At 40.5% G+C, this 13,878-nt stretch overlaps 1 protein-coding gene across 1 annotated transcript in view; it reads left to right on the top strand.

Annotated features, from left to right (window-relative positions):
* The window catches only part of LOC307043443 (transmembrane 9 superfamily member 2-like), a 28,801-nt gene extending 15,621 nt beyond the window's left edge, over nucleotides 1–13,180 (top strand). Inside the window, 12 exon segments of the mRNA XM_079687899.1 lie at nucleotides 2,879–3,008; nucleotides 3,422–3,546; nucleotides 4,910–5,006; nucleotides 8,509–8,588; nucleotides 9,491–9,599; nucleotides 9,886–10,018; nucleotides 10,568–10,687; nucleotides 12,391–12,448; nucleotides 12,549–12,565; nucleotides 12,568–12,588; nucleotides 12,591–12,706; nucleotides 13,008–13,180. Of these exon segments, the coding sequence (XP_079544025.1) occupies nucleotides 2,879–3,008; nucleotides 3,422–3,546; nucleotides 4,910–5,006; nucleotides 8,509–8,588; nucleotides 9,491–9,599; nucleotides 9,886–10,018; nucleotides 10,568–10,687; nucleotides 12,391–12,448; nucleotides 12,549–12,565; nucleotides 12,568–12,588; nucleotides 12,591–12,706; nucleotides 13,008–13,163 (1,162 nt within the window). The 3' untranslated portion in view covers nucleotides 13,164–13,180.
* Nucleotides 13,181–13,878: the final 698 nt, after the last annotated feature.

The following is a 13,878-nucleotide window of genomic DNA, read 5'->3' as shown; positions in this document are numbered from 1 at the left end:
GAGGTGCCGATGTTGATTGTTAGGTCAAGAGTGGGACAATCTTTTCCCACTAGGAAAAGCAGTTCAGTCTTTTCAAGGTTGCGCTTGAGGTGGTGAGCAGACATCCACTGAGAGATGTCAGCTAGACAAGCAGACCTGGGTCTCTGAGCGGGGAAAGGACAGAATTAATTGGGTGTCGTCAGCTTAGCAGTGGTATGAAAAACCATGTGGGCTAATGACAGATCCGAGCAAATTTGTGTACAAGGAGAAGAGGAGGGGACCAAGAACAGAGCCCTGAGGGACCTCTGTAGTTAATTGACAAGGGTCGGACTCGGACCCTCTCCAAGTTACACTGTAGGTGCGGTCTTTGAGTTATGAGGTGAGGAGGGAAAGTGCAGAGCCTGAAACTCCAAGTTCTTGGAGAGTGTGAAGGAGGATCTGATGATTCACCGTGTCGAATGCAGCAGACGGGTCCAAAAGGATGATGACAGAGAAGAGGGAGGCTGCTTTAGCCGTGTGCAGTTCCTCAGAGACAGCGAGGAGGGCAGTTTCTGTTGAGCAGTGTTAATTTCGTCAACGAAAACTGACGAAAAATGTTCGTCAACTACCTTTTTTACATGACTAAGACGAGACGATGACGAGCTAAAAATAGATTCTTGATAACGAAAACTTTGACAAAATGTATATTTAGTTTTCATTGACGGGACTAAGGTGTTAATGGTGGACTATCGGACATTAAAAAATGCAGGGTATTTCCCCCCAATTGTCCGTCTTGTCTGTCAAAATGCATCTTACGTTTCTAACTTGCAATATCATTATTTCCGCTCTAGAAGAGCGATCTCCCTGTGTCTCTCTGTTTGCGAGGGGCGGGGCCTCTGCCAGGGACAGAGCGTTCAGAAGTATAGAGACAGATTGGTCCATTTCAGAATAATATATATGATATGTTTTATAATGATTGATCATTAAAGTGTTCTCAAAGCTGGTAAAGGTGCAGCTAGTTTGAATGACTTTGTATACTGCAGGGTAGCTTGTGAATTTACTCCAGGTGGAACTAAAGTCTAATTTAACACTTGATTATATTTCACATCATTCATCCACATCTGTAAAGTAACTAAAGGTATTAAATACATGTAGTGGAGTAGAAGTACACCATTTACCTATGAACAGTGCTTGAATTGGAATAAAAAAGGTGCCAGTACTCTAAATCAGCAACTGTTTCAAGTCAATTTATTTATACAGCCCAAAAACAAGTACTTGGCTCAAAGTCATATAGTATATCCTATAATGCTGCTGGGTTTGTCTCTTTACTGTATATTTTAAAAAGGCTCACTGTACATAAATACAAAATGACATGGGCATGCTTCCCCAGGAAGATTATTTTTTAAATATTGAAGTTAGATGCATCAATCTGGTGCACTTTGAGAGCAAAATGAAGATATATATGGATACCTCGCTACATCCATATGAAACAACTGTAAACAGATTTACGTTTTCTTTATGGATATAAAAGAAAGTAAAGCCTGACTCCTACTGGCGGCTGGTTAAATGACTCCTCGTCCCTGAGTACACTCACCATCTTTCAGCAGGAAAGGAGAGAGGGAATCCTTGTCCGGCGACAACCGCTGACTTTTCGCACTATTAAGCCACGCTAACATTTTCGAAATGCTAACGTTATGTTACTTTTCTGCTCTAGTCTATCACTGCGGCGCGTCATGAGATGCGTCATGAGATGCGTCATGAGATGCCGCCGGCGGCATATTTGTTGTCATGCGTCATGACGTGCCACCGGTGGCCGGCGGCTGAGTACCGGCATTTTACTGAGTACCGGCACCTTGCCTGTATGACAGTAAAAAAAAGTTGTTATTAATAAAAAAAGAATACAGTGATTTGTAAAATATCCATAAAGAAAAATAAATCCACTTACAGTTCTGTTCCATATGGGTGTTGAGAGATGTAGCTATAGATCTCCTAATGTTGCTCTTAAAGTGCACCAGATTGATGCTTTTAACTTCAACATTTAAAAAAAACCTTCCCGGGAGAGCATGCCCCCCCGGACCCCCGTAGAGGAGGTTAGGTCCCCCACCACTTAGATCATGTCCACATGGATATTAAACTAAATACATGTGCACACATCTTGTGTCCATATCTTTCTGTTTGGGTGGTCATGCCACAACCGTGCACGTGCATGCATACGCGAAACTATACATGCAAACAAAGAAGTCAGATAAAAATAGCATATATAATTTTTCTTTTTAAATATAACCCGACATTAAAAAAATCCTGTCCCAGATTAAAAGTGCATGATGTGCTGCATGATAAAACTAAATAAGTTATATGAACACGAAGGGAGAGTAGTGTGTACAAATATATAAATATGCGTAAGAATATTTAGATTACTGAGCAGACGGAAAAAAGCTGGAGCAGAATTTCGTGTGTGCACCCCTAAAGTCACCCCCAACAAACAGAGCTGCTTAAGGAACAACAACTGACGGGCTTCAGCGAGCAGGATGTGTGTGTTTGCACAGTAATAATTAGTGTCCCTGCACTAGCATCGTTTAAATAAGGTGACTGTTTGTTTGCTTGCGTTTTTTCTGATAAACTTGATGTATGAATTTAATTTATCCATCCAAATGTATCTAATTTGTTGTGTTTGTGTGTTTTATAAAACTAAATAATTAGAATCAGAATGTCAGTAATATATATTGTAAATACTTCCTGTTTAGTGTCTGGTTCTCTACTCTAAAGCTAGACATGGGGTTGTCCCATATCTCCATTCTGTCTCCTGAGTGTACTGTTTAAAACTTTAAACTAATAAAATGTAGCTAGTTAGGTATTATGTTGTGATTTTATAATGTGTACTTTGGTGATGCTCACAGCTTGTGTGTTTGTGTGTGTGTAGGATTGTGGATAACATGCCTGTGACCTGGTGCTACGATGTTGAAGACGAGCAGAAGTTCTGTAATCCTGGTTTCCCTATCGGCTGTTACGTCACAGAGGCAGGTCGACCCAAAGACGCCTGCATAGTCAATGTGAGTGAGTCACACATGGACACAGACAAAACCAGTCCAATTCTCATTAATAAACAATATTTACAACGGCCAGTTATTCATAATATTTAAATCTGTATAGAAAATGATTAGACAGTGGAATCTGATACATCAACATTAGTGAGATGTTGACACTGTTTGCAAATTACTATAGGATGTTTGGGTTTTTAGGGCCCTATATGTAGAATTGATGTGAGTATAGGATCTTTGTTTTAATGGCACAGGTTTTTGATTTAAAAAAAACAAATGACACAAAGTCCCTTTTTTGATATTAGCTTTTCAGTCTCAATCTCAGAAGTCAGAATGGTTCATATCATACACACAGATGTATCTGTAATAAGTCATTACTACCCTGTCTTTGCTTTACACCTGTGTGTCTTGGTTTTGTTTTCCAGCCTAACTTTAATGAAAAGGATGCGTTCTACATCTTTAACCACGTGGACATCACCATCCATTACCACATCGTGGAGCATGAGCAGCTGGGAGCTCGGCTGGTTGCTGCCAAGATTGAACCCAAAAGGTAATGCAGTTTTAGATAAGTACATTGGCAAGTAGTCATTATGCAGATTGGTCCATTTCAGAATAATATATATGATGTGTTTTATAATGATTGATCATTAGTGTTATCAAAGCTGGTAAAGGTGCAGCTAGTTTGAATGACTTTGTATACTGGCGGCGTGTGGCGCAGTGGGTAGAGCCTTGGTCTGGGGATGGTCACAGGTTCAAACCCCACTGCAGTCAGCATGTCGTTGTGTCCCTGGGCAAGACACTTCACCCCAAATTGCTCCTGTGGGGATTGTCCACAGTATTGAGTATGTAAGTCGCTTTGGATAAAAGCGTCTAACAAGTGACATGTAATATACTGCAGGGTAGCTGGTGAATTTACTCCAGGTGTGCCTCCGGATAAAGCTTCCCTTATGCTTAAATCGCTGCCTAGTAAGTCGGTTTGAATCCCGAGCTGGCCGAACATTCAGGCAATGTCCTCCCCAATGTCACCTCCTTTCAACTTAAAACATCTCTAATAAAAGCCCTCTCTGGTCAAAAAAAAAAAAAGATATGTAAGTTTCATCAAAGCTTGTAAAGGTGCAGCTAATGAATGCTGTGGAATTGAACGGCAAGTGTAACGAAAGTCTTATTGAAGTGTGTCAAGTACCTAAAGGTATTACAAAAAAATAAGAGTAAATATACACGATTAACCTCTCAAGTGGAGTAAAAGTATAACAAATGGAGTCCCTGAATTGTACTTGAGTACAGTACTTGAGTAAATCTACCTATTTACTTTAAACCACTGGCATTACAGTAAGTAGTATGTAGTAATATGTTGGTTGTTTTTCTCAGCAAGTTACTTTGGAACTTCTTTTGGATGCTAATACATTAGCACTCTTCTAAGTTCTAACTGCAATGTGAAAAGATCTCAATATGCATGTGTAATAACTGGCGTGTCATTTTTTATTGGATAACTAGTGCACTGTAACACTCGCTCACTAATTTGAATAATATCACAGTGTGATTCTTACTTGCTAATGTTTATCACTATTTACTGGCTTCCACGTCTTTGCTCAGCTTGGGAAAAGTCCTTATTAAGCAGATTTGTTGCAATTGTTGTTACACTCTATGTGCACCATCAGTTTGACCTTCACCATCGGTTGAACTGAGAGCTTCCTGGTGCTGCCTCCCTAACTATCAGAATGATTCTCCTCGTCCGCGTCTTTAACTCTGCAGACAGTTTGCTCTCTGTATGACTGACTGAACTTTCATGCATTAAATCAAATAGGACAAAGACAGCTCAATGGTTTCATAATTTGTTCCAACTTGGATAGATGAAAATGCCACCACATGGAATCTAATACTTTAATCTATTTGTATTGTGTCTCTCTTTCCAGCTTTCAGAGTCCTGATTGTTCTGGGGGGCCGAAGTTCCTGAAAAACAAACAAACGGGAGTGTTTGACATCAAATACACCTACAGTGTCAAATTTGTGGTCAGTACAATAAAATCCCCTTGGTGTGTTTAATGCTGAATGCTGGATTTTGGAAAAATGAAAAAACGGATCTAGCCTGTGCAGTTAAGTTGGTTAAAGACTGGACAGCTACCGTAATTTTCGGACTATAAGCCGCGCCTTTTTTTCCTTTTTTCGACGCTGCGGCAGGGCTCTCGACTAACTTTTTTCACCATCCTCCCGGAACCGTCCCGAAATACAATCTAAGCCGTCCCGAAATTAATGTGGACCGTCCCGAATTTAAAATATTAGTTTTTCTACTACTTATCATTAGTTAAAATCATTCAAAGTGACCTTTAACATAAATAAAACATCATACAAATCATTAGATGATAATTCATTAACCTTTTTATTTGAGTAAATCAGTCAATCACATGACAAAGGCTAAATATATTTAAACAAACACACAAACGAGAAAATTACTAATATTGAATCAAATCAAGTCCCATCCAATTAACCAAAAAAATCCAACACTCTGTCCTGAAGACAGAACCCAGAGTAACCACTAACCAGGAGGACAGTCTGTAACACAGTCAGGAGACCTTTACAAACTGCCCCGCCCCCTCGCACACAGACGGGAGAGAGAGATCTCGTCTGGATTGGAAAGCTCGAAAATACATCATAGACGCATGTTGTAGTCTTATTGCATATTAGAAACGGAGTTGGATAAACTAAAACTGCGATATAATGTTTATGTAGCAATACTACATATGACATATATTTTTTAAATGTCTCCAGTACCGATAAAAAGTCAGATAACGTCGGAGCTTAACGTTACCACTGTCTTTAATAATTCCGGCCCGGGCGGAGCCCGTTTAATACCGGGGCTCGGTACCCATCCATACATGGGGAGAGGCGCAGCATGTTGCTAAGGACTAAATACGATGGAGGGTTCTCATCTCAGCCTTATTACCCATAGGGGATGAAGTGGAGTAAGTAAATAAAGAGGCCGGCGCTCCAGGGTCTGGTTCTGCTGTGCGTTTTTGTGATGTAAAGGTAAAACATTTCAGAATTCCTCCACGGGATACCATTGTCATTTTACATCACTCAACCCGCGAAATACACACACTCAGTACATAGCCTACTGTAGATAGACCCGCGAATTTGCGGGCCAGGAATTCGCGGGCACAGCCAGCTGTGCGGCTGGCTGACAGCACATGGACACTGTGTGTGTGTGTGTGTGTGTGTGTGTGTGTGTGTGTGTGTGTGTGTGTGTGTGTGTGTGTGTGTGTGTGTGTGTGTGTGTGTGTGTGTGTGTGTGTGTGTGTGTGTGTGTGTGTGTGTGTGTGTGTGTGTGTGTGTGTGTGTGTGTGTGTGTGTGTGTGTGTGTGTGTGTGTGTGTGTGTGTGTGTGTGTGTGTGTGTGTGTGTGTGTGTGTGTGTGTGTGTTTCGCGGGTTGCTAAATGTTTTGTGTGTTTATGTTGACAAGGAGGTTTAATAATTGTGTGCTACACACAACGTGCAGTCGATTTCATTTTCATCGCCGTTTGTAGTAGAGTTACCATGGTATTTTTATTTTAACTCTCGTCCCAAATTCGTCCCAAAATTATTTTTTATCCTCCCTGACACTATTTTTTTCGGCCCCGGGACGACGGGAGGTCCTTAAGCTCGAGCCCTGTGCGGCTTATATAACGGTGCGGCTAATCTATGGATTTTTACAGCTAACGGCCACTAGGGGACCTCCTAAATCTATGGATTTTACAGGTTACAGTCCACCACCTTTAACTCTATGGGCTCTATGGCCGGTCCGCGCCCCCCACCTTTAAGCGGCGGGCTCCAGCAGGAAAAGCTGGAGGCCGGAAAAGAGTGAGACAGGTAGCGCGCAAAAGTAAAAGTGGAACCGAGAGTGGTACGAGAGACAGAACGAGAGCAAGACAGACAGACATTACGAGAGCGAGACAGTTTATCCCCGTACCACTGGTTGAAAACCAATGCTGTAGATCACTGCCGGTACGTGCGCTGGGAGCGCACCATTTAAGTTTGAAAGTTGAAAAGTTTGTGTGTCTGAAACGCTATGTGATACAGTACAGTTTACACAGCACAGTACATGTTCTGTAGCTATTATTGCACTAAATGGTAACACTTGAATACGTTATGCAAAGATGCAACTTGTTTGTTGAAATGTTAATCAATGGGAGCTTCCTCAAACAGCCATCTCTTTCCCGACGATCCCCTCTGTGCACGAACCCTTACATATGGTAATTAAACATTAAAACACCTGCGGCTTATAGTCCAGTGCGGCTTATATATGTACACATCATTCAATTTAGCTGCTGCGGCTTATATTCAGGTGCGCCTTATAGTGCGAAAATTACGGTACATCTATTCTCTCTCATTTGTATTCCTATGCTCCACACAAATATATATTCTTACTCCACTTTGAAGGATCGGCCTTCTCAGCCAATATAGGCTACCAAACACCTGACAACATACACTGAGCAGAACATTTATCACAACACAAGCACATAGACCAGGGCCGTCAATTCATTTCATCTCAGGGGCACATACAGCCAAATCTGAAAAAGAAGGCTGGACCAGTAAAGTCATAGCATAATAACCACAACTCCAAACTGATTCCTTTGTTTTGATGCACAACCTGACATTTCTTAAGAAAAACAAGTGTAATTTCAACTTTATTATGCCTCAATTTATCATTTACATGTGCATTACATCTAACAGATCACTGTGTATCTACAAAAACATTTAGTCTCCTCTATCTGGAACTGTAAAATATAGTGTTTTGATCTAAACAACGTCTCAAGATCCAGAAATAATTTTACATTCATTTCCACATCTGTGTAGTAATCCTAAAACACCACCATACAAACTAGAGTGGGAACTATTAAGGAAGAAGTAATCCCCCTGCCTTGTAAATGTATAAATACAAAATACAGTATACATTGAAAATTGCAGTTAATGCCTTCTGTTATTTTGACACTTGTGAAAAGTAAGGCTGCACAACACAAGATGAAATGTCTGCATAGGGAGGAAGGTTTCAATAATTGGCATCATGTTTTGCGATGCAAATTAAGCAGTGAAATGTTAACTGTGAACAAACAGTTTGAACACACACCATCGTCCTCTCACACACACCTGTCTCTGTGGAAGCTCAGCTGAATCCTGCAGGCTCCATATTCAGCTTTGGAATTTCATTTGTCCTCGCTATAGTGTTGTGCTTTGGTTTAGCATTAGATCCATTCATCTACATACCTTATAATGTGCGTGCAGCAAAGCCTGACAGAAGGCATGAGTGAAATGATTGAATGGGTCAAACAGCAGATCTACCTCGAGGGGCAGGAGAGGGACATTGGCATTCCAATTAGACTGCAGATGGAACTTCCCCATATTTAGGTTGATCTAGGATTTGCAGACTATTTACATGCACACAAACCCATATAACACACTACAGGAAATGCCCCCCCCCCCCCCCAAACAAATAATAGGGCTTCTTTAACATCTTGTGCATTTGTGTATGTGTGTTTAGGAGGACAAGAGTATACGTTGGGCGTCTAGATGGGACTACATCCTGGAGTCGATGCCTCACACCAACATCCAGTGGTTCAGGTAAGACTGACACACACTGACCCTCATTTTGTGGGTCATATATGATGTTTTCACAATAGTTAGTTGTTGTTTTGAGCCCTTGTTGTATTTCTTCTGCCAGTATCGTTTGGAAGTTCATTAACAACGAAAGTGGTTGACCCAAAATGAATCTGTAATATGTTTTGAGAGCCTGCAGGGACAGGTGTGGAACGGCTGACCCACGTTTTGTGAGAAAGCTAGATTTAAGATGATCTTCAGTTCGAGACGTTTATTTATCTTGCATTCACCCTTTAAATCACGGCAAAGCAGACCCTGAAACTGTATTTCAACAACAGCAGTGTCTCTTTCTAATCCATAGACACAACAGTCCCACTTCACAACAGCTTTCAGTGAAAGTAGGTTTACAGCAATGGGAAGAATGAACTCAGCCATAATTATTTAGTTTTAAAACACCTCACCATCATGTGAAAAACATGATAAAGTCTGTCCCTCCCTTTTATAATGATTCAGTCAAACCATTGCTCCACCCTGGAGTAGAGTGGTGCAGGAATGAGTCCTAAAACCTGGAAATTAGTCAGCCATTATCATTTCTGATTCCCTGTTCTCGAAATGAACGTGTTTTTGGTTAAATGCCTTAAAGAAGCGTGCAAAGGTCCATTTACGCCGATTGTTAAACAACATCGTTATGGGGAAATGCAAGTTTGTGTCCAAATTGTTGGAAGATAACGAGGAAGGACAATCACATATAGTAAATGTGAGGTAAAGTGTGTCGTCAAGGTAACCGGTTAAAACTCCAAGTGGCGATGAGGTCTTAAAATGTATGGAAAGGGTCTTACAAAAGGTCTTGCATTTGACTTCAGGATTCCTGCATATACCCTGCAACAGCAACAACTCATTTGGCTTTGCTATGTTTCTGTCCCCAGCATCATGAACTCGTTGGTGATCGTGTTGTTCCTGTCTGGGATGGTAGCCATGATCATGCTGAGGACTCTGCATAAAGATATTGCCAGATACAATCAGATGGACTCTGTGGTGAGTAGTACCTGTGGGGGTGTGGTAGCCATTCATAGTCACCACTGCAACACAGCACAATGCTCGTGTACCTGCACTATTACCTGCACATGTAACCCTGCTCATATGTACATTCACAGTCAGAGTTTAACTCATGTATTTTTTGTTATTTCTATTCATACTGTTAAAACATGTTTTTTATGTTATTCTTTTTATCCCTGTATATATTATTCTGTTGCTGCTATAACACCTACGGGGGGATCAATGAAGGTCAATCTTAACTCTCTTTTCTTGTGTTGTTCTGCAGGAGGATGCTCAGGAGGAGTTTGGATGGAAGTTGGTCCATGGAGATGTTTTCCGACCTCCAAGGAAGGGAATGCTGCTGTCGGTTTTTCTCGGCTCTGGAACCCAGATCTTCATCATGACCTTCATTACCTTGTGTATGTCTTTTTATGTATATTACCTTACCGATTGTTTAGTAGAATTTAAAACAAATCATATTAATCGCAGTACAGTGGTAAACGGTTATAAAGAAATCCCCACTTTGCACATAAATGCTTTTTCTCTTTCCTGTAGTGTTCTATAGGTTTTAGTGCATGTAAATGGTCTGCAAAGGCAAAAATCCCTGTTACCTCCAGAACACCCCCCCCCCCCCTAATAAGAACCTGAAAAGGGGGATAATAGGGGCCCTTTAAACAAAAAATATAGCAACTATTATTAGCTTACCCCAGATATCTCAGTATTACTTTTTATCTTTGATAGGTTGACAATAAATGTCAGTAAAAGGAAGGTCGCAGATATGTTTCAAATGAGCAAGTTTAAGTTTATTTCTAGACTGAAAAATGTCCCACTGAGTACATGTCTTGGTCCCAATTGTTTTATTGACTTGATTGAATGTTCAGCTGAAATATGAACGGATGCCCTGACCTCTACTGTATAACTGACTCACTTCCTGTATCATGTAATAATGCTCTCTGTCCCCTCTGCAGTCTTCGCCTGTCTGGGGTTCCTCTCTCCAGCAAACCGAGGCGCTCTGATGACCTGTGCTGTGGTTCTCTGGGTTCTCCTGGGAACTCCTGCTGGATATGTGGCTGCTCGCCTCTATAAATGTAAGTGAGAGAGGAACAGGGTTCCCGCGGGGTCTTAAAAAGTCTTACATTTGATAATATGAATTTAAGGCCTTAAAAAGGTCTTAAATATGACCCAAAAAATAAGAAAGATCTTAAATATGATTTAGAAGGTCTTAAAAATGATCGGATTTGAAAGGTACTTCTGTGTTGAGATCGCGTCTAAATGTGTTTTGGGGGAAATGTACGGGCTGCAAAGTAACCAGTACGGTAATAGCCTTTCAGTTCCCCCCAACAATTTGTATTGAATTAAATCAACATGGAACCAGTAATCACTAACCTTTGTTTCCCCGGCCCCTTATTGGAGAACACCCAGCTAATAACCTAGCAACCAAGCTTCAGCTTGCGGCAGTCAGAAACTCATGTATCTTCGAATCTACTTACAAATTAATATGGAGAAGTGTCAGTTCAACCTTATTTGGTTGGAAAACATCTAATTTAGTGCTTGGTTGAAACAGTGGAGGGAAACGTGTTTGAAGCCCGCTGCACCTTTTGCAAATAAAATGTGCGTTTGTTTTGCTAATGTAGAATTAGCTAGTGGAACGTGAGCTAGTGCAGCAGCTCCCGCAATCACACCGGGGGAACATCCGGGCGACGTTTGGGTCTACAACGTCAACCCTAAAAGCGGAGGTGCTGTAGACGCTAAATACCGTAGCTAAACACCAATCATAAAACAGCAACGACGAAATAGTGTAGTCAAGGCAGCAGAGCTCTGAATATAGCTTCTCTCTCTCTCTCTCTCTCTCTCTCTTTCTCTCTCTCTCTCTCTCTCTCTCTCTCTCTCTCTCTCTCTCTCTCTCTCTCTCTCTCTCTCTCTCTCTCCTCTCCTCTCTCTCTCTCTCTCTCTCCTCTCACACACACACTAGGGCTGCTCGATTATGGCAACAATCACGATTATGTTGGTCAATAATTAATATCATTTGGTAAAAAACAAATAATAATTTGAACAGTATCTTTTTAACTGTTGATTACCCTGAATGTATAATTAAACGGAAAAACCAATACAAAAATAAATGATACATTTAAATAAATAATATCAAAAATAATAAATACCAATAAACAAGATCAACAAATATTTTGGAGCGCACTTCCACAAGCTACTAAACATATATAAATATGATAAATAAATTAGCCTAAATTAATTAGATCAAATATGTTGTAGTGCACTGTCACAACCTAGCAAAGCAAAATAATCGTTTTTTTCGATATATGTTTTCGTAATTGTGGCAGGCCAAAATCGTAATTGCGATTAAAATACGATTAATTGCACAGCCCTAACACACACACACACAGGCCTACACACTTGTTGTCTAACACGCTAACACAGTTCTGTGTACTGTTATGCTGTTATGTTCAGTCATTGTTCTTATGTTGAACATGAATACATTTAATTTGTAAGTAATTATGGGACGTATTTCTTCTTTCATAGCAATTTACTTCATACTTTATTGCCGTGAAATAGGTCTTAAATTCTATTCAAAGTGGTCTTAAAAAGGTCTTAAAAAGTCTTAAATTAGAGTTGGCGAAACCTGCAGGAACCCTGAGGAAGTGTTTCAGGAGAAAGAAATCCCATGTAGGGCTGCAGTTATTGACCATTCATAATACAGTTGGGTTAATGTCTTCAATCTTTTTCCTTTTTTTTTATTTATATTCGGTCAACATGCTTTTTTCATTTGCCTTGTCAGCTTTTGGAGGAGAGAAGTGGAAGACCAACGTCCTGCTGACAGCCTTCCTCTGCCCTGGGTGAGACAGCACACATGAGAAAAGAAAATACTCAGCACCTGATCCTGTCCTTCATTAATCATAAATATCTCCCCCCCCGTCTCCCCTCCCATCTCTGCAGGGTGGTGTTTGCAGATTTCTTGTAATGAACCTGATCCTCTGGGGGAAGGGTCTTCAGCAGCCATGCCATTTGGGACCCTGGTAGCCATATTGGCTCTTTGGTTCTGTATCTCAGTGCCACTCACATTTCTAGGTGCATACTTTGGCTTCAAGAAGGCAGTAAGTGAACATCAATCATTCCTGATACATTTTTCTAATTGCGGTCATACTGAATACCCACAACAGCCCCTGGTAGAACACCACACACACACACTGTAATATGCCTGATGGGAAATAACCCATATGCCTATTAATATAAAACGTTGTGCAATATACCCTTGTTCAATTTGTGTTTTTTAAAATGTATTTACAATCTGCAAACATGACTAGCCACTTCAATATTTGTATATGGTCCCTTTAAAAAATATATACTGCACCTATCTGAATGTTTGATTCTCTCTCTTGTGACTGGTGTATTCAGGGTATTGAACACCCCGTGCGGACCAATCAGATTCCTCGTCAGGTCCCAGAGCAGTCCTTCTACACGAAGCCTCTCCCTGGTATCATCATGGGGGGCATCCTGCCTTTTGGATGTATATTTATTCAGCTCTTCTTCATACTAAACTCCATATGGTGAGAATGAAGGAAAGTCTTATGGCATGGAATACATCTTGAGGAGTCGTTTTTGATACTCAATTGTGTGTATGTATATTTAAAGGGGACCTATTATGCAAAATGCACTTTTGATGTCTTTTATACATAAATATGTGTCCCCGGTGTGTAAGGAGACTCACAAAGTTTCAGAAAATAGAACCCTCTGTCTTTTCCTCCTTACCCACATCTCTAAAAAAAAAAAAAAAAAACCGGGAGTGCAAATGAGCAGATCCAGGATTTGGCATAATAGGTCCACTTTAAGTATGTGGCTTACTGTTCACTCTATTCGGAGCTGTGGGGAGTCTGTAAAGGGTGACTCACAATCTGAAGCCTCAATACATTCTTACAAAAAACATTCTTCATATAAAAAGTAGGAAGCAAGATTATGCAACTGCACTGGCTTTTTCTCATCTTGAATATTTAGAATGAGTATGACAAATATAATAGAATAGGATCAAGAGTACACACATTGTTACATGTGTCTTTAAACAAACTTTGCCCATACTCGTTTTCTATGATGTAATGGGTAATGGGACATTTATTTATTCGTTTTGAACTACATTGTAATGAAATATGTGTTATCAGTGGAACTGTCTAGATTACTGGAAATGACCTGGCTTCTCATTCAACTCTGAAAGTATATGTAAACCCTCTAAAAGATTTCTGATAGGAGGCAGGGGAGTTTTGATCCATGTCAT

Source organism: Notothenia rossii, assembly GCF_949606895.1.
Source record: "Notothenia rossii genome assembly, chromosome: 6".
Taxonomy (NCBI): Eukaryota; Metazoa; Chordata; class Actinopteri; order Perciformes; family Nototheniidae; genus Notothenia; species Notothenia rossii.
Note: the sequence above shows the minus strand (reverse complement) of the source record. Positions and strands in the feature narration are given on the sequence as shown.